Source organism: Eucalyptus grandis, chromosome 1 (genome assembly GCF_016545825.1).
Source record: "Eucalyptus grandis isolate ANBG69807.140 chromosome 1, ASM1654582v1, whole genome shotgun sequence".
NCBI classification, from domain to species: domain Eukaryota; kingdom Viridiplantae; phylum Streptophyta; class Magnoliopsida; order Myrtales; family Myrtaceae; genus Eucalyptus; species Eucalyptus grandis.
In genome coordinates, this window is record NC_052612.1 from 49,634,780 (window position 1) to 49,651,811 (window position 17,032).

At 42.6% G+C, this 17,032-nt stretch overlaps 3 protein-coding genes across 3 annotated transcripts; all 3 read left to right on the plus strand.

Moving 5' to 3' along the window:
• The first annotated feature begins 7,790 nt into the window (after positions 1–7,790).
• On the plus strand, positions 7,791–8,811 carry LOC104448975 (3-hexulose-6-phosphate isomerase). The gene has a single exon (XM_010062953.3). It carries the CDS (start codon positions 7,899–7,901, stop codon positions 8,538–8,540), a length of 642 nt encoding a protein of 213 aa, XP_010061255.2. The 5' UTR covers positions 7,791–7,898; the 3' UTR covers positions 8,541–8,811.
• Positions 8,812–10,172: 1,361 nt separating this feature from the next.
• On the plus strand, positions 10,173–12,732 carry LOC104448984. Its single transcript, XM_010062965.3, has 3 exons — positions 10,173–10,521; positions 11,096–11,181; positions 12,074–12,732. The coding sequence occupies exons 1-3, from the start codon at positions 10,293–10,295 to the stop codon at positions 12,158–12,160; spliced, it is 402 nt and encodes a 133-aa protein (XP_010061267.2). The 5' UTR covers positions 10,173–10,292; the 3' UTR covers positions 12,161–12,732.
• A 2,935-nt stretch (positions 12,733–15,667) lies between these two features.
• Positions 15,668–17,019, plus strand: LOC104448993 (heat stress transcription factor B-2b). Its single transcript, XM_010062976.3, has 2 exons — positions 15,668–16,039; positions 16,119–17,019. Exons 1-2 carry the CDS (start codon positions 15,782–15,784, stop codon positions 16,851–16,853), a joined length of 993 nt encoding a protein of 330 aa, XP_010061278.2. The 5' UTR covers positions 15,668–15,781; the 3' UTR covers positions 16,854–17,019.
• Positions 17,020–17,032: the final 13 nt, after the last annotated feature.

Sequence of the window (17,032 nt, forward strand, 5' to 3'; positions counted from 1 at the left end):
TTTCCACATGGCATTCGATGTATGGTAAACGAGAACTTGATAGAGCCTAGATTTGGGTACAAACAAAAAGCTAATACTTTTTCACGAGACAAAAAAAGTTCGGGCTAAGATCAAAACATGATCTAAAGTTGGTATTTTTATATAAGACAAAAAAATAATTTGGGACAGAATTGAGATTGAAAATAAAATTTATGTTTTTTTTATGAAGCAAAATAAAAATCGGGAGAATTGGAATTTGAGTTACGGTTTGTGCTTTCTAAGGGATTAGGCTCAAGTTCGTGTTCTTGTATTAATATTGTCGTTTATCATTTTCCTAAAAGGATTGATGGATTTTATATTATTGGTTTTTGAATTATCAATATCATACAATCGTGTCAGATTCTAGTGATATTCAATAGTCTAGCTTCTAATTTTGTTCCATCGACTAATTGTCCATGGTGCAACCACATGCTTTGTTGATAGACTAGTCAAATGAGTGGATTGAATCAAAAATGATATGGCCCAAATAAACATATTTTGACCTATTTTTATGCAATATAAATCTAGTGACACATGTTCGACCTGAGTCATACTCAATTCATACCCATATCCGACTAGACACATATTATTAAAACGCTTCCATGTTTAACATAATTTAGGAAAAATCATACCAACCTGAGGTGAGAATGCAAAGTGAGTATACGTGAAATTGAGTGAAGGTGAGAGAAAATAGTCATAGAAGTGAGTTACGTCTAAGTAAATTATGAACTCATTTATAACCCGTTTATTATATATAACTAATCCATGTATAAACTCAACCTATTGTATATGTGTTAAGAAATTGGTTCATTATCTATTTTGACAAGTCAATTTGTTGTTTGCGACATCAAGGTTCTATGAATCTATTATATAGGTAGCACTTATCACAAGAAAAGTAAGCTAAATAATCACCCTTCGACTTAGGTTTCTCTAGATTTTCTTCCATGTTAGGTTTTTGATATTCCTCGTTCTTTTATTAATTGATCAAAGTTTCGATATGAACAATCGGATGTGCTTCGATAGTTTTGATATGAGAACTCACACAGTCAAAGGGGACCTCTTGATTTCATGTAGACCTATCAAACGAGTAGGTCGAAAAATGATTGAGTTTAGATTGGACCGACAGTGATGATGCTCAATTTGACCCATGTTGACTTTTTTTTATAATTTTCCCCATAATTATGGAAAATATTATACCGAAAAAATAATTATAATTTAAAAACCGATTGAACGTGAAAAATTTCAGCAAATAAGAAATGAATAAAAAGTTTGACAAGTCAAGTTACAGGAATCAATCTCCTGGTGCTAGAAATTTTATCTAATTTTGTGCTTAAAAGGATAATTGTCTTTTACTTATTTTATAAAAAGGAAAAAGTCACTAAAAATCCCAAACTTTACATAGAGTGACAAATTTATCCAAAACCTTTTTTTGTGACATAAAAAATCCCAAAATTTGTCAATCGTGACACATTTACCCTAAACTCAATGGCCAAAGGCATTTTGTCTTTTATCCTTTTTCTTTTTTTTTTCTTTTAAAATTTTCTTCTTCTTCTTCTTCTCTCTTCCCCTTGTCAACCATGACAGAGGGAAGCCGGACTCAAGTGAGGGTTGCCCTCGCCCGACGTTGGCAAGGGTGGCCCTCACCTAGGCTAAGTGAGGACAACCCTCACCAAATCCTGCAAAGGCAACCCTCGCCTGACCTCGCTTGATGCTAGGCTAGGGTAGCCCTCGCCTGAGCCGGATCTAGCGAGGAATGCCCTCGCCTAATGCCAGCTAGGGTAGCCCTCACCTGAGTGCCATGGCCAACGGAGGGAAGAAAAAGAAAAGTTAAGATAAAAATGCCCTATAGTTTTAGGTTGATGTGTCACGCGAGTACAAATTTAGAGTTTTTTTGTTTCATGAAAAAAAAAATTAGGATAAATGTATCACAGTTGACAAATTTGGAATTTTTTATATCATAAAAAAATTGAAGTAAATTTGTCACTTTGGACAAAATTTGAGGTTCTTGGTAGTTTTTTCCCTTTATAAAAGGAAAAGAATCTTTTACATGCTCATATATTTCTAAAAAACAAAGTAGAAGGATGATTTTCTTGTTTGATATTTTAGAAATTATACCCAAACTTCATCAAATAAAACAAAATAAAATGTGAAAAAACTTAGAGAGAGAGAGAGAGAGGGGATCGTCATCTTATCATAGATCCACCATCAATGGCCTACAGCATCTCTTCCAGCAATTGCCAAGTTGTCATCTATGATAGATCCTTACTATGGTAGAGCCAAGCCATCATCATGGTCGATTCATCATCGAACCATCACCTTTGTCTTAAAATTATGTTTGGTGTTTCTGTTCCCCGGAACAAAAATTTATGTTCTTTTGTTCCTGGAAATAATCCCAAGAAACAATTTTTCTCTCTCTTCTTTTTTCTTTCCTTCTTCTTTCTTTTGGCCGGTTTTCGGCCTCAACTATGGTCGGCGACCTTGCTGGCCCCCCGGCGATGCCAAGCCTTGTCATGGGCTGGGCAAGGCTCGGCCTCGCCGAGCCACTGCAAAGTTGGCGTCGCCCAGGGGTGGCCTAGCAAGGCTCGCCTAGCCACCAAGGCCATCAGCGAGGCTCCGGCGAGCTCGCCGAATCTCGCCCAGCCAATCGCTGGTCACTGGCCGCCAACCAACCACAAAGGAGAAAGAATGACAAAAAAAAAAAAGAAAAAAGAAAAATATAATAAAAATATTTAAAAAGTAAAGGAAACAAAAAAATTATACAAGTTTATCAAACGCATTTCTATTCTTGGAATATAAATTTTTTATAGTTACCAAACACGTTCTTATGTTCAAAAATTGTTTCCCAGAATAAACACGTTACCAAACGCGCCTTACATGTGTTGTAAATCGCACTCATGTGCAATAAAGTCACGAGCTTGAGCTCTCAATATCGCGTTAGAGTACTAACTTAACGTGAGGTTGTCAACTCAAATTAAGAACGAAATTTCAACCCCTCTCTTGGTAATTTCTTTATGCAAACCAATGTAAATGTTCCGAAAAAAGCCACAAAGAGCTCATACATTTTTAATTCATTTAGTACATCGCTAGTTTTTTAATACCCAGCATAATTCTTTCTCCGAGCATATAAACAACAACAAGAAGTGGGTATAAGCAGGACTATGCTGCAATAGAAAAGGGTTCGAAATGTCCATATACCAAACCGTTAAGATCCATATATAGTTAAGTGTTTATTTGTTGGGCCCATTCGTTCCCCTTTTTTAAATTTAGGCAACCCATTTAGGAGTTGGCCTATTATATAAAATAAAAAGTGGGTTTTATTTGTACTTCGCAATCTCTAAATTCGTGTATGAGACAAGACTGAACCGCCATAGTTATTCAATCCTTCTAATTTAGTAGATGACATAACTACGATAGTTGTCTTATGGCCAGACCAAGAAAAGTTATAACTATTGTTATAAATGTTTGGTTCGCCATTGGATAATAAATAAAACGAGATAAGTTATATCACTCGTCTATTCTCTCTATCATAATTGCGGCGAATGAGCCATTCTTGAACATTCAATCGCTTGCAAAGGCTAACAGTGAGGATTGATGGTTTGCAACCCACTCGTCTGTTTTCTTTTGCGCATAATAGATGTCTTAAAAAAATTTCTCACATCATTTATCAATGAATATAGATATTAGATGTAACACCCTAGGTCTCCATTGCTACCCTCAAGAAAACGCGTATGTACAGTTAGAAGGCCTATAGCCTTATAAGGCAACTCAGACTTCCCTTCCTAGACGATGTGAGACAAGAGAGAGACCCATTTCCTTGCACACATCCCGTCCGAGGACCTGTGATCCATAAAAAGACTTTTTTTGTTCATTGATAAAAAAAAGTGCATCTTTGATTTATAAAATCAGATAAATGAGAAATTCATTTTAAAACTAAAAAATGAGTCATCCTGATTCCAACACGTGGTCGGCACATATTGTTTGCTTTGGACATTAAATCCTCACGATTTTTTTCTTTTTTTGGGCAACCCATGCTACCCCAAGAAAACGCGTATGTATAATTAGAGGGTCTATTACCTTATAAGGTAGCCCAGACCTCCCTCTCTAGACGATGTGGGACAAGAAAATGGACATTTTCCTTGCGCACGTCCGGGGACCGAGGCACGGACACACCGCCATCCCTCCTCTCCGCGTACCGCCGCTTGAGCTGTCACACTCTCCACCTCTTAGGAGCACAGCGTCCTCGCTGTGGCCCCACACACGAAGGACGCTATGGCCCCACACGCAGTCGAGAGTCAGCTCTGAGACCGAGGAGCGGACACACCACCATCCCTCCTCCTCGTGACCGCCGCTTGAGCTGTCACAATAGATGTAGATCATAGAGGTGCCAATCTCTTTCTCTCTCTCTCTCTGCAAAATTCAGCTTTTCAAATTTGAGTTGAACGATCTAGGCTGAGACCCACGAATTCACAAATGATTGATTTGTAGTGAATTCACCCCATGAGATTATGCATAGAAGGAATTGAACATGAAACCTCATGTATATGTTTAGGCACAGGATTGGAGTGGTCCAGACCACTCCCTTTCTCGTACACAAATCCCTTCAAATGTGATAAGGTCACTTCTACCTCCAAGACAAAAAAAAAAAATTTGTGACTTTTCAAAGGACAAAAAATATTCATAGACTACCGCCTACGGTGGTGTTGCTGGCTCAGGTTTTCTCCCTTTCACGAAAGGAAAGAGTTCGAATCCCAGAGGCGTCGTTAAGGATTCTTAAGCGTGACGTCGGGATGGTGAGTCATTTGTTAACGTCATCCCAAGTTTGCTCGCCGGCTGTCGGCTATACGGGGTTTCCTAAGTCACCAAAATATATATATATATATATTCACATAATTTTATTCAAGAGAAAAAAACATACCTCATGAAGATTTTCTGTCCAAATAAGGTAGATGTGTCTTTTTATACACCTCAACGTGGCACCATTAATCATGTCATGTTTCACATCAATTGATTATCCCTTGAAAATTGGTTGTTCAAAATCATTTGGGAAGTTCGTGATTTTTTTAAGAGATTCTGCCTTATTTAAATATTGGGATTGTTCTCGTGGCCACCATTTCTATATCAGAAGAGGGAGGTAGGGAGTTTGATTCCCACCTTTTCAAGGGGGTTTGGGATAAGGAATCTTTAATTTCAGATATGAGATTTGATCCTCATTCTCTCCAAAGAGATGGAACAACCACCATAGTTATTCAACCCATCTAATTTAGTAAATGGCATAACTACGGTAGTCGTCTTACGAACGAACCAAAGGAAAGTTACAACTATTGTCATACATGTTTGGTTCGCCATTGAATAATAAATAAATCGAGATAAATTATATCACTCCTATATTCTCTCTATCATAGTTGCTGCGAATGAGCCATTCTTGAACATCACATCGCTTGTAATGCCTGTCAGAAAGGATCGATGATCTGCAACCCACTCATCTATTTTCTTTTGTGCATAAGAGATGTCGTCAAAAAAAAAAAAATCACATCACTTATCGATGAATATAGATATTAGGCATAGATTGCAGAGGTGCCAATATGTGTGTGTGTGAATTCACACCAAGAGATTATATGAAGAAGAAATTGAACATAAAACCTCATGTATTTTAGGCTATGTAGCACGGACACTCTCCGGAAGCCCGTGTCGTGTCCGACACTCCGACACGTGTCCGACATGCTCCGACACGCGATCAATGAGTGTCGAAAAATCGGACACGTGGTCAACTCTTTCCGACATGCTCCGACACGCGAGTCCAGAATTCCGACACACATGGGGTCAATTTTAAAAATTTATAATACTTGAGGGGTCAAAATATAAATATACACAAAAGAAGTAATAAAAGAAGTAATAAAATTGCTATAAATATACACACACGAGGTCAATTTTTTTTCAGTTTTATTTTTTTAGAATTGTTTTATTTATTTTTAAAGTCTTTTACTCTGAAAGAAGTAATAAAAAATGCTATATATGATAAATAAATAAATCTAAAAATATCATTTCAGCATTTTCTTTAAACAATGTTTTTTTCCTCTAAGTTTTGTGTATTATTGTAACAAATTAAAATAATGAATGATATTATTTAATATTTTTGTGCAAATTAATTCTAGGCTATTTTATTATTATTTATTTATGTATTTATATATAAAAATATATCTAATATATAACGTGTCGGAACGTGTCGAAATTCTCTATTTTTAAGAAATGACGTGTCGACGTGTCGTGTCGTGTCACGTGTCATGTGTCTATGTCGGTGCTACATAGATTTTAGGCACAGCATTGTAGTGGTCTAATCACTGGACCACTTTCTTTCTCGTACACAGATCCCTTCAAATGTGATAAGGTCACTTCTACCTCTAAGACAAAAAAAATTGATGACCTTTCGAAGCACAAAAAGGATTCACGAAATTTTATTCAAGAGAAAAAACATACTACGTCAAGATTTTTTTGTTCAGATAAGTAGAGGTGTTTTTTTATACACGTCAACAATGCAGCACCACTAATCACATCCACTGATATAGATGGTAACCTTATTAACCTTATTATGAATATTTTTATCCCTCGAAAATGGTTATTCGAGATCATATGAGATTTCGTCCCTTTTAAATGTTGGGGTTATCTCGATTGCCACCATTTCCATTTTAGAAGGGAGATGTTATGAGTTCGATTCCACACATTCTCAGAGGAGTTGGGATGGAGACGTTCAATTTTCACTTTGCAAAGAAATAGAACAAAAGTTTAAGAATGAGTTTAGGCACATTTGGTAAGAATTATGTTCCTGATAATAGATTCTGACCAGAAATGATTATTTTTTATTATATTCCCAAGAACTGATTTTAAGTTAAAGAACGCGTTTGGTAATTGTCCAAAATTTATGATTACGTAATAGACTTGTGTTTGGTACCATGCTCATTGATTTTGCTCCAAATCAATTTCTTTTAATTTTTAAATATTTTTTTTACTTTTTACTTTCTTTTTCTTTTTTTCCTTTTTTTCTCTATTCTTCTTCTCCTCCAGCAACCGGCCAGACAAGGGTCGGCGACCTCACTAGAGCGTCACCGACCCTCGGCGAGGCTAGCCCTCGCTGGCCAAGCCTTGCCGGTGGCCAAGGCGCTTCACCCGGGTGGGTGAGGCCTGCACAGCCACCCGGCGGAGGCTGGCGAGCCTCACCGGTGGCCGAGCAAGTCTCGGCCCGGGGGCGGGGCAAGGCCCGCCCGGCCACCGAGGGCTGGGCAAGCTTTGCCGAGGCTAGGTGGGCCTTGCCCAACCCCAGCGAGGCCCACTTGGCCACTGGCGAGGCTCGGCCTCGCCTATGGCTGTGCTTGCCTCCGGCAAGCTCACCAAATCTCACCACGGCTGGCAAGCTTGGCCGAGCCGGCGGACGGCGATCGGCGACGGTAGGCGGCGGCGGCGAGGGGTGGAAGGCGGTTACAAGATGGCCAAAAGGAAGAAGAATAAGAGTTTGTTTTTTATTCTCAAATTTGTTCTTGGAACAAGAATCAATTTTTATTTTTATTTTTGATTCCACTTCTAATCTGTTTCCGGGAACAACATTTTTACCAAACACGATTCTCGGTCCAAACTAATTCTGGGACAAAAAATCAAAATTTAACTCTCTTTGAATGGTTACCAAACAGGGCCTTAAAGTCGTGTGAAGATAGAAAAAAATTCAGTGTCCTAATTGAATGTTGGTCCTGAACGAAAAATCAATGTGATGATTCACGCGAGCACCGTCGCAACAGTCCAAATCTCCGCCCATCGCTGCAATTCCGTGGATATAAAACCCTCATCGCCTTCCCAGTCCCCCCCGCACGAGCGCGCCCGAAACATCGTCCGAAATGGCAGCCTCGCAGACACAGCCTCCAGACACCTCAATGCCCGCCCTGGCCTCGCAGATCTGCAACCACATCGCCTCCGTCTTCTCCATGCCCACCGCCCACCCCCCGGCCCTCGACGTCCTCGTCTCCGAGCTCTCCGCCGCCGCCTCCCGCGGGGGCCGCGTCTTCCTCTACGGGGTGGGCCGGGAGGGCCTCATGATGAAGGCCCTCTGCATGCGCCTCGCCCACCTGGGCCTCCAGGCCCACTCCGTCTTCGACGTGACCACCCCGCCCATCGCCGGCGGCGACCTCCTCCTCGCCTCGGCCGGGCCCGGTGGGTTCTCCACCGTGGACGCGATCTGCTCGGTGGCGCGGTCCCACGGCGGGAGGGTGGTGCTGTTGACGGCGCAGCCGGAGACGGGGACGTGCGCGCGGCACGCGAGCGCGGTGGCGCATGTGCCGGCGCAGACCATGGCGGACGACGCCGCGGCGGAGGGCGGCGGCGGCGGGGCGGCGGGGGAAGGGCCCCGGCCGCTGCTCCCGATGGGGAGCGTGTTCGAGGGGGCGATGTTCGTGCTGTTCGAGATGGTGGTGTACAGGCTGGGGGAGGTTCTGGGAGAGAGCCCCGAGGCCGTCCGATCTCGCCACACCAACTTGGAGTGACTGAAATCACCGGCTGCCGACGAGGCTAATGTCACGGTCGACGTCTTTGTCATGTGATGGGCGGTTGTAACGTGATTTCACTTGTGCTCTGTAGTTTATTTGGGGATGAAAAAGGCCTGTTTCAATATGCCTTTATTAATGTCTACTTGGTGTGTTGCACATTGTACGGTCAGTCTCTCTCCGTTTTTATTTTTCTTTTTAATGAGCTGCTCGTTGTGAAGGTCACCGACTTGTCGACTTAATTAATCCGATGTTCAAAGTTTGTTTCCTACCAATTGGCATCTAGAGATACAGAATGACGCTGCACTAGTTCTCGCAGCTAAAAGGGTCCGTAAGTTATGTTAAAACGAATCTAGCCGTGAGAAATTATCATTTTCTTTCGATTTGGAGTGTGGGTTGTGTTGCCCGTTTAGTATGAATTATAGGTAGCCGCATCCGAAAGTTCGCTTCTCAATATGGGAAGCCGCACCATGAAGTCCCGTTCCATCATGCGCCTGTACTGCCTGATTATTGAACGCACCAAAGCACGAAAAATTTCCTTTAAATGAACCGTAATGATTACAGGGCCCGAGGTGGAGTGAGATTTACTGAAAAAAAAGCACATTTTTTGGGTCCATATTCCCCCTCCATGTTGATCGGTAGCTTACACATTTTCTGAGCAAGGGGTTTTTGTCCTTTCGCGACTTTCGCGACTTTCGCGAGTCCATGCCGATGGAGAAAATATCAAGCCGCGGTCTGATGAGATATTTCGTTGCTTCTTTCCCTTTCCTTTATAAATATATTCGCCTTTAGTTTGACGGATCGATTTGAATTCAAATCCCCTCAAAAGAAAAGATCTCTATGCCCCCAAGATATTTTCACTCGCGGGGCCTCCTTTTCCGTAATCGCGAGAACTTTAGGGTGCTCCCCACTCGCTCTCCTTTGTTGTGGTTGTGCATTCACATGGGGAAAGTTCGTGACATCGCATAGATATTTTCGTGGGAAAATCTGAGGGCACGGATGGAGCCTTCTCCATTCATAAATTCCCCATTTCCTTTTTCTACACAAATAAAATCGTGTACCTCCCTTTTGGTATAAGCCTCGACCTCAATTTTCTAAGCTCATGGGTTCAACCTTTTCGATAACTTTAAATTTATCTACTCGATTTGCTATTTATAAAAATAGAGAATCCAAGAAGTATTGAATTTAACTCTTGCCTTGAGTAGTGATAATTTACTCTAACCAAACTTGATCGTGAGTTTGATAGGCTATGAGGTTGTTTAAGCTTGTTGTGCTAGACTCAAAGCACGAGTAGAAAGTGCGGGCAACGATTTTTAGGCTAAACATATATGTTTGCTTGTCTAGATCTGTTCATTGATTTAAATTTAGCCCCAATTCAAGTGTACTCTTTGTAAATTTATTTATGCTCCCATGCGGATTTTATGGCCCGTTGTTTTCCTTTTTGGTCCAAGATTTTATGCCATATGATGAACAGTTAGGCAGGCGAGACGGTAGCATATAGTTAGTTATACAGAAGATCTTTAAGAATAGGCAAGGCGAGTGAAGTTCACGCTCGCCCTCGCGAGTGAAGCTTTGACCTCCGTCCCTCCCATCGTCTATATAAAGTCCCATGAGAATTTCTATATTTCGGCATCGTCCTTTCTCGCTGCAATTTCCTGCTCGAAAATCACCAAAAACCACCGACTCACGCAGTTTCCTTCTTTTCCTTCTCCGACGACGGAGAGTAGCTCGCGCCGAAGATACTCCGGCGAAATGGACTCGCACGCGCCATCCACTCCGAGCGGCGGCGGCGGCGGGACGTGCTGGACGGACGAGAAGCACCTGCATTTCCTGAACTCGCTCGAGTCGTCTTTCCTGCGGGCGATGTTCGTCAGAAGGAGCAACCGCCCTGTTCTCCGTCTCGATCGTCAGTTGCCCGACAGCTGCGAGTCGACCTGCGATTCGGCTCCTCGCAGGACGAGGAATACGAGGACACGCCGAGGTAAATGCCTCTCCTAAACCTCCCCCCTGCTTTGATTCGCGCGGATTGCGGTTCGATTTTTAGGAACTTCTTTTATGCACGGCACGGTGGTCTCAAATCGCGATGATGCGAATGATCCTCAGTTTCCGGATATGGATTCACCTTTCTATCACCACTATCGTCATCCGTCGACCGATCCGGAGGCGATGGCGTGCGTTCGTGTTGGAGTCGTTAAGGCTCCATCCGGATGCATCCGTTTCCTTCTCCTTTGTCCTCACCGACTCCAAATTCTCTCTGTAATAGATACTGTTGTACCGTTTGAACTCGGTCCAGCGAAACATCCCTTCGCATGATGTAAAACTCAAATATCATAAAAAAAAACACACGCACACATATAGGACGTTTCACGAGATCGTAATTTGTCAACGTAAGAGGAGCATCGCGCCAGAAAACGCGCGACTAGCGTCCCAGCTGCATAATTTTGCGAGATCTTTTGTACTTGTCCGGATCATTTTGCGAGCGAGCTGACCAGATATTTTTATGCTAAACTAAAAGCTAAAGCCTAAAGGATGTTTTTTGCTCTTGGGGTTTCCAGATATTTGCAGATCGGGCGGCCCTGCTGCTGCGAAGAAGCCGAGGCGTTCACGTCACTCGCGTAATCCTCCATGCGACGATGATCAGGTTGGTCGCGCATAAATATCTTACTGCCTTCATGTGGGGCTCGCTCTGGGCGCACCACGTGTCCCGTCTGCCCCCACGGACACATTAAGTTTGGGAAAAAAGTGCAAGAAGTGGGACCACTTTCTCGCCACCTACTCCCTTTTTTATTTTCTTCCAACTTTTTGACCAACGAGCAAATGGTAGGACGAATTAGAAGTCACATAATTCACAACAAAGTGCAAATCTTGACAAAATAATAACCTAAAAATAGTCAAACTTACATTTATGTTTTGCAACATAAATTATATATATATATATATATATGTATATATATATCTTATCATTATATCAATTTAAATTAAGCAAGGTAAATAAAAGGAATGTCTTTTTTAGAAATTATTGAAGAATATGCTCACCTCTATGTGGTGCGCACTTAGAATTTCAATTTGAGATGCTAGATGTAATTGTGATACGACAATATGACACTCCCAACTCATTGAATCTTGCAATTATGATACCGCAAATGTGAGGATTTATTGTAATGATATGCTAATGTCGATATAAATGCTAATTGAGATGTGCATTAAACGAAGTTGAAGCTTTAGTTGGATTCACCATCTAAATAAGAACAATACGAAAGACTGACAATAGAATGGTCCTCCTACCGGTTAGGATACGTAATCATGTCTCAGCTAAATAATTATCTTCTTTTTCAAAAGATAATGTTGTCAAAGTAAACTGTTGTTCCAAAAGTGATTCACACAGAAAATTAGTGCTTTAAGTCACTAATCAGCAAGATGTAATAGGCTAATACCCACTAGGGCCGTGTTTAGCATGTTCTGGATACGTCAATGAACAATTATTAATAATTCTTTACGCAATTAAACAAACTCTAATGTCAATTTCTTTGCAGGTAGTTCCCCAAATCGCGAAAAGTGCAGCTGGCGAGGATGAAGAAGACCCCACCAGTCTCCAGGCTACCCAAGGCAGACCCACCTGAGAAAAGACCGAAGACTATATCACTATTTCTGATCCCTTTTCACTTTTTTCTTTTCTCGTCTGGAATACCATATCATAACACTAGGAAGAGATAGATTATCATGGCGAGAGTTCCTTAGGATAAGAGAATTTGGGGGCCAGCTAGCAGGAGCTGTCAATTTGTGTCGCCACAGTTCAAGTTTGATTTCGATTGCGATTGCTTTAATTAGCTTAATTTGCAGTTGGGGAGGCCGTCACCCTCAAGCTTTGCCAGAGGGGTTAGACTTTTCGATGGTGTCTGTCAACATCGACCCGGATTTGTTAAGATTCTTTGGAATTTCATATTCTCGGGTCTTGATTTTTATCGGAGTCGGGGGCCTAAACTTTTGTTGGGGGGGCGGCAGATATTTTCGCAGCTTTTTAGGCTTGTTTCTTATTCGTTGGATTCTGTTCATTGTACTTTGTACATAGTGATGCGATGGTGATGAAGACGACGAGCTCTTCGACAGTCGAGATTTCATTCTCAGGCTCGGAAATATCTCTTGTTCCTACTCAAATTACAAAACAAGGATTTGGCACGCTATGTCCTAATAAGTGGTTTCGCGTTTATTTCACTTGCTATCGATTTCTTGAACACGTGCCTTGTTTCCCTTTGGTACTTGTTAATAATCGTGATGACTTAGACATCGTTTGGGACCTAGCAATCCAGCCTGCGAAAGAAACGACACGGGCTTATTGCATGTCCAAGTTCCCAATGCTGTTTGTCACCACCCCTCATCATGCGGTTCTTCATGCAAAGGAACAATGGTGTGGGGTTCTTGAACATTTTCAATTCGTGCAGTCTAGACTTTTTTTTGGGCAATTGGGCCCTTAATTGCCTCGCGGGTGTCCCGGGTGGAGCTTAAAACTTCAACGGTCGCAAAACTCCAAAAGAATAATTTTTTCTAGGCATTTGGAATTAACCCACCCAACGTTGTGCGAGTAGCAATATTAAAACATAAGAGCCCTCTCAATTGATGTAACCAGAGAATAGCCGTAATCAACCTGCTCCGTTGGACTATAGAAGAGAGATTCTCCAAGCTAAAAGGCAGCATCGACTCGTAAGGCTCTGCTTGGACACACCTTTCGATCTTGCCACGTTTTACTCGATTGGCCTTCGTTTTCTAACCGTTGCTTGGTTTAGAAATAGGTTCGATTATCTCCGCATCGAATCTTCCATTATATTTGGCCATTACCACACTATGACTATTCACATTCAAGTATACCCATTCATTTATACGCCACCTTAGAATGTTATATCTAATCATGTTAATCTAAGGTCGTGTTATAAATGATACTCAATACACTTCTTAAATAACCGAATAATAGATGCTATAATTGTCAAGTAATCGTATTTTTTTTTATTACGTTCAGAATGCTGTTATTAAATGTGCTTAACCTAACATATTAGGGATAGTTGTTAATGTTAAATTAAGGTCACTCGATAATATAAAAGATTTTACCAAAAAGCGGTTGGAATTAACTCTTTTTAGGGTATTAATTGTGTTTGAAACTTTTATTAAATTCCACACAAGCCTAGTTTGAGCGAACTACAATGTAAGGACTTACTCTTTGGACTCCCCTATGGGATAAAATCATCTAAAAAGTCCTAGACTTATTACATTTTGCTATTTTACTAATAAACTATTTAATTTTGCCAACTAAGATCTAAACATTTTCACATTTTGCCCATTAAGTCTATCTAATTAATTTTGGTTGGAAATTATTTATGTGGATGTTAGTAGTGTCACATAAAATTGTCAACTCTAACATGAACAATTTTTAGCAATATGTTGATATTTTATGAATTTTTTAATTATTTTTTTCTAATTTTCTTTCCCTTCTTCTTCCTTTTGTCTATGGTTGACCACCAACCTAGGCGAGGCATGATGGGGTGAGGGCGAGCCTTGGAGAGCGTTGGCCTCGCCCACGTTGAATCTAACAATGCTAAGCAAGGCCACCTACGCCTGGGTGAGGGCTAGCCTCACCAGATTTGGCTTGGGCACGGCTGACCCTTGCCGAGGATTGCCCTCCCTTAGTTGGGCCTCATTTGTGGCGGGCGAGGCCAACCCGTGAAGTCACCGACAATGGAGGAAGAAAGGGGAAAAAAAGAGAAGAAGAAAAATAAGAAAAATAACAATAAAATAATATAAATAATAAAGTATTATTAAAAATTCAGTATCTCATGAGACACTTAATATCTATATCAAGAAACTCTGGCTAATTATTTAGATGAATTGAATTGATAAAATATAAAAAATATAAAATTAAATTGATAAAATATAATATATCTAAGATATTTTGAATAATTTTCTCCCTATTTAGATGCGATAACGCGATAAGAAAGGGGATGAATCGCCAGCGGTCCAGTCTCGGACAAACATCTAACGCACATCGGCGATTTAAGATCGGATAAGACATAAAAGAGATAGAATTGCTTGTCGGGTGATTGATGGAGCTGTCTGCTCATCGTAACATGCGAACCAGCCCATCGCCTACTCATGCCAAAGTCGGATCAGCTCGTGTCGCGGGGTCTGATCTTTTGTTGTTGGCATCCAACGTCATGGCTTCTCCCTCAATTTTACCTCTTTGTCGCCTTAAAGAAAAAGGAAAAATTCGATTAAAACGAATAGGAACGAGCCCTGCCTGAATTATTAAAATCCATCTCTTTCGGGTACAAACTTATCATCATTATGGAGCTTGGAATGTCAAGAATTGCGGCATGCATACTTTTGTCCCTTCGTCGGCTATCGACCACGGGATGATACGTGAAGAAAACATAAACACATGGATCCTCTCTATCCTCACAAAAATAGGAGCAACATTTGGCCGATTCTCTCTCTCTCTCTCTCGGCATATGGCCGAGGGCGAGACTATTCAAAAAGTCGAGGCAGCATCAAGGAAGGCTTTTTCCTTCAATAGCGAGCGTGAATTTGACATTTTCTCTTATGCACCTTTGCTTAATTATGGTGGAGGAAAAAAACAAAAAAAAAAGAGGTCGCTCAGAGCCGAAGCATGAGCATCAACTCAATAACGGCGGGAGGAGGCAAGATGCTGCTACACGGAGATAAAAGAACAAGGGTGTTCTAGAAACTTAAATTTTTAATGCGAAGATCATTTCGATCTGCTATTTATAAAAGAGAGATGTTTCTAGCAATAGTACCGAAAACAATCAAGAAAAGGAAAATTAGCATCTCTAACACTACTCAATTTTAGTATAGTCAACATTACTCTAACATCTTTCTTTTAATTCCCAGACATTAATATCGAACTGATGTAATCTTAGCAAAATTGAACGGAGATAAAAAAAAAAATTGATTATAATTTTTTTTTTTTTTTAGAATTTAATTATATTTTCACGATAAATTTTAAAGATTTTTTTGGGATAAATAAAAGATAAGTATAAAAGAAAAATCAAAATTCGATCCAATCGCATCCGATGACACGTACCCACGGTCAGAACCTGGCGGAACCTTCCTTCCATTTCCTTCACTTCTGTCCGCCCCCCCAGTCCATTTTTATCCATTCCTGCTTCTCTCTCTCTCTCTACCCTCATTATTCAACGAACCTTCCAGAGACCCATTCCGTCCGAGAGCGACCTCCGATGGCTCCGCCGCCGCCGCCGCCCCTCGAGCAGCGCGGCGACTCCCCGGCCGGCGAGCCGCAGCGGTCCACGCCGACGCCCTTCCTCACGAAGACCTACCAGCTCGTCGACGACCCAGCCGTCGACGACGTCATCTCCTGGAACGACGACGGATCCGCCTTCGTGGTGTGGAACCCCACCGTCTTCGCGCGCGATCTGCTCCCCAAGTATTTCAAGCACAACAACTTCTCCAGCTTCGTCAGGCAGCTCAACACCTACGTGAGTCCCGTCTCCCTCGACCTCGCGGATGGAGCGGTGTGGATGGGAATCTGACTTTTGGGTTGAGTGATTTTGGCAGGGATTTCGGAAACTCGTGCCCGATCGGTGGGAGTTCTCCAACGATTGCTTCCGCAGGGGCGAGAAGCGGCTCCTGTGCGAAATCCAGCGCCGGAAGGTCTCCCCCTCGCCGACGGCCGCGGCGGTGGCGGTCGTCCCGGATTCCGTGGCGACCCTGCCTACGGCGATCCCGACGGCGATGCCGGTGATTTCGCCCTCGAGCTCGGGAGATGAGCAAGTGATGTCGTCGCAGCACTCCTCGCCGCCGTCCGCCTGCGGCCAGAACTGCACGGCCGAGATCATGGACGAGAACGAGCGGCTGAGGAAAGAGAACGCGTTCCTCAGCCGCGAGCTGACGCAGATGAAGAGCCTGTGCAACAACATCCTGTCCCTGATGTCGGGCTACGCCCCGAACGGGCGGCCGCAGGAGGCCAGTTCCCGCCCGGTGGCGAGGGCGCTCGACTTGATGCCAGTGAAGCGGCCGACGGGCGGCGGCGGCGGCGGCGGCGGCGGCGACGGCGACGACGAAGAGGAGGAGGAGGAGGAAGACGAGGAAGAGGATGGAGAGGGGAGCCCGAAGCTGTTCGGCGTGGCGTTGGGGATGAAGCGCGGGAGGGAAATCAGAGAAGGGGAGGTGGCGGTGATGTCGGGGTCCGACGCCATGCTGCGGCTGCAGCAACCCGGTTCCGGCGGCGTGAAATTCGAGCCGTCGGATGGGGATCAGAGGGCGATCTCCTTCCCCTCCGGGATAGCTTAGTTACTGTAGAAGTATGATTAATTATCGGCGTAAGAACACAGAATGTGTGAAAGCCAAGAAGAGAATATCCCCCCAATGTTCGTTAGCGGTTAGCGGTTAGCTCTGTAATGTATCTTGTGTACTACTCTGCATGAATCAACTTCAGCAATTTTTCTATGATTACTCATACTAATTTTGGT

Excerpts from the sequence above, each read along its gene's own strand:
- LOC104448993 (XM_010062976.3), top strand. The coding sequence starts at position 15,782 with ATGGCTCCGCCGCCGCCGCCGCCCCTCGAGCAGCGCGGCGACTCCCCG. Across the intron at positions 16,040-16,118 it reads TCAGGCAGCTCAACACCTAC|GGATTTCGGAAACTCGTGCC; the intron begins GTGAGTCCCGTC and ends TGATTTTGGCAG.
- LOC104448984 (XM_010062965.3), top strand. The coding sequence starts at position 10,293 with ATGGACTCGCACGCGCCATCCACTCCGAGCGGCGGCGGCGGCGGGACG. Across the intron at positions 10,522-11,095 it reads GAATACGAGGACACGCCGAG|ATATTTGCAGATCGGGCGGC; the intron begins GTAAATGCCTCT and ends TGGGGTTTCCAG. Across the intron at positions 11,182-12,073 it reads CTCCATGCGACGATGATCAG|GTAGTTCCCCAAATCGCGAA; the intron begins GTTGGTCGCGCA and ends ATTTCTTTGCAG.
- LOC104448975 (XM_010062953.3), top strand. The coding sequence starts at position 7,899 with ATGGCAGCCTCGCAGACACAGCCTCCAGACACCTCAATGCCCGCCCTG.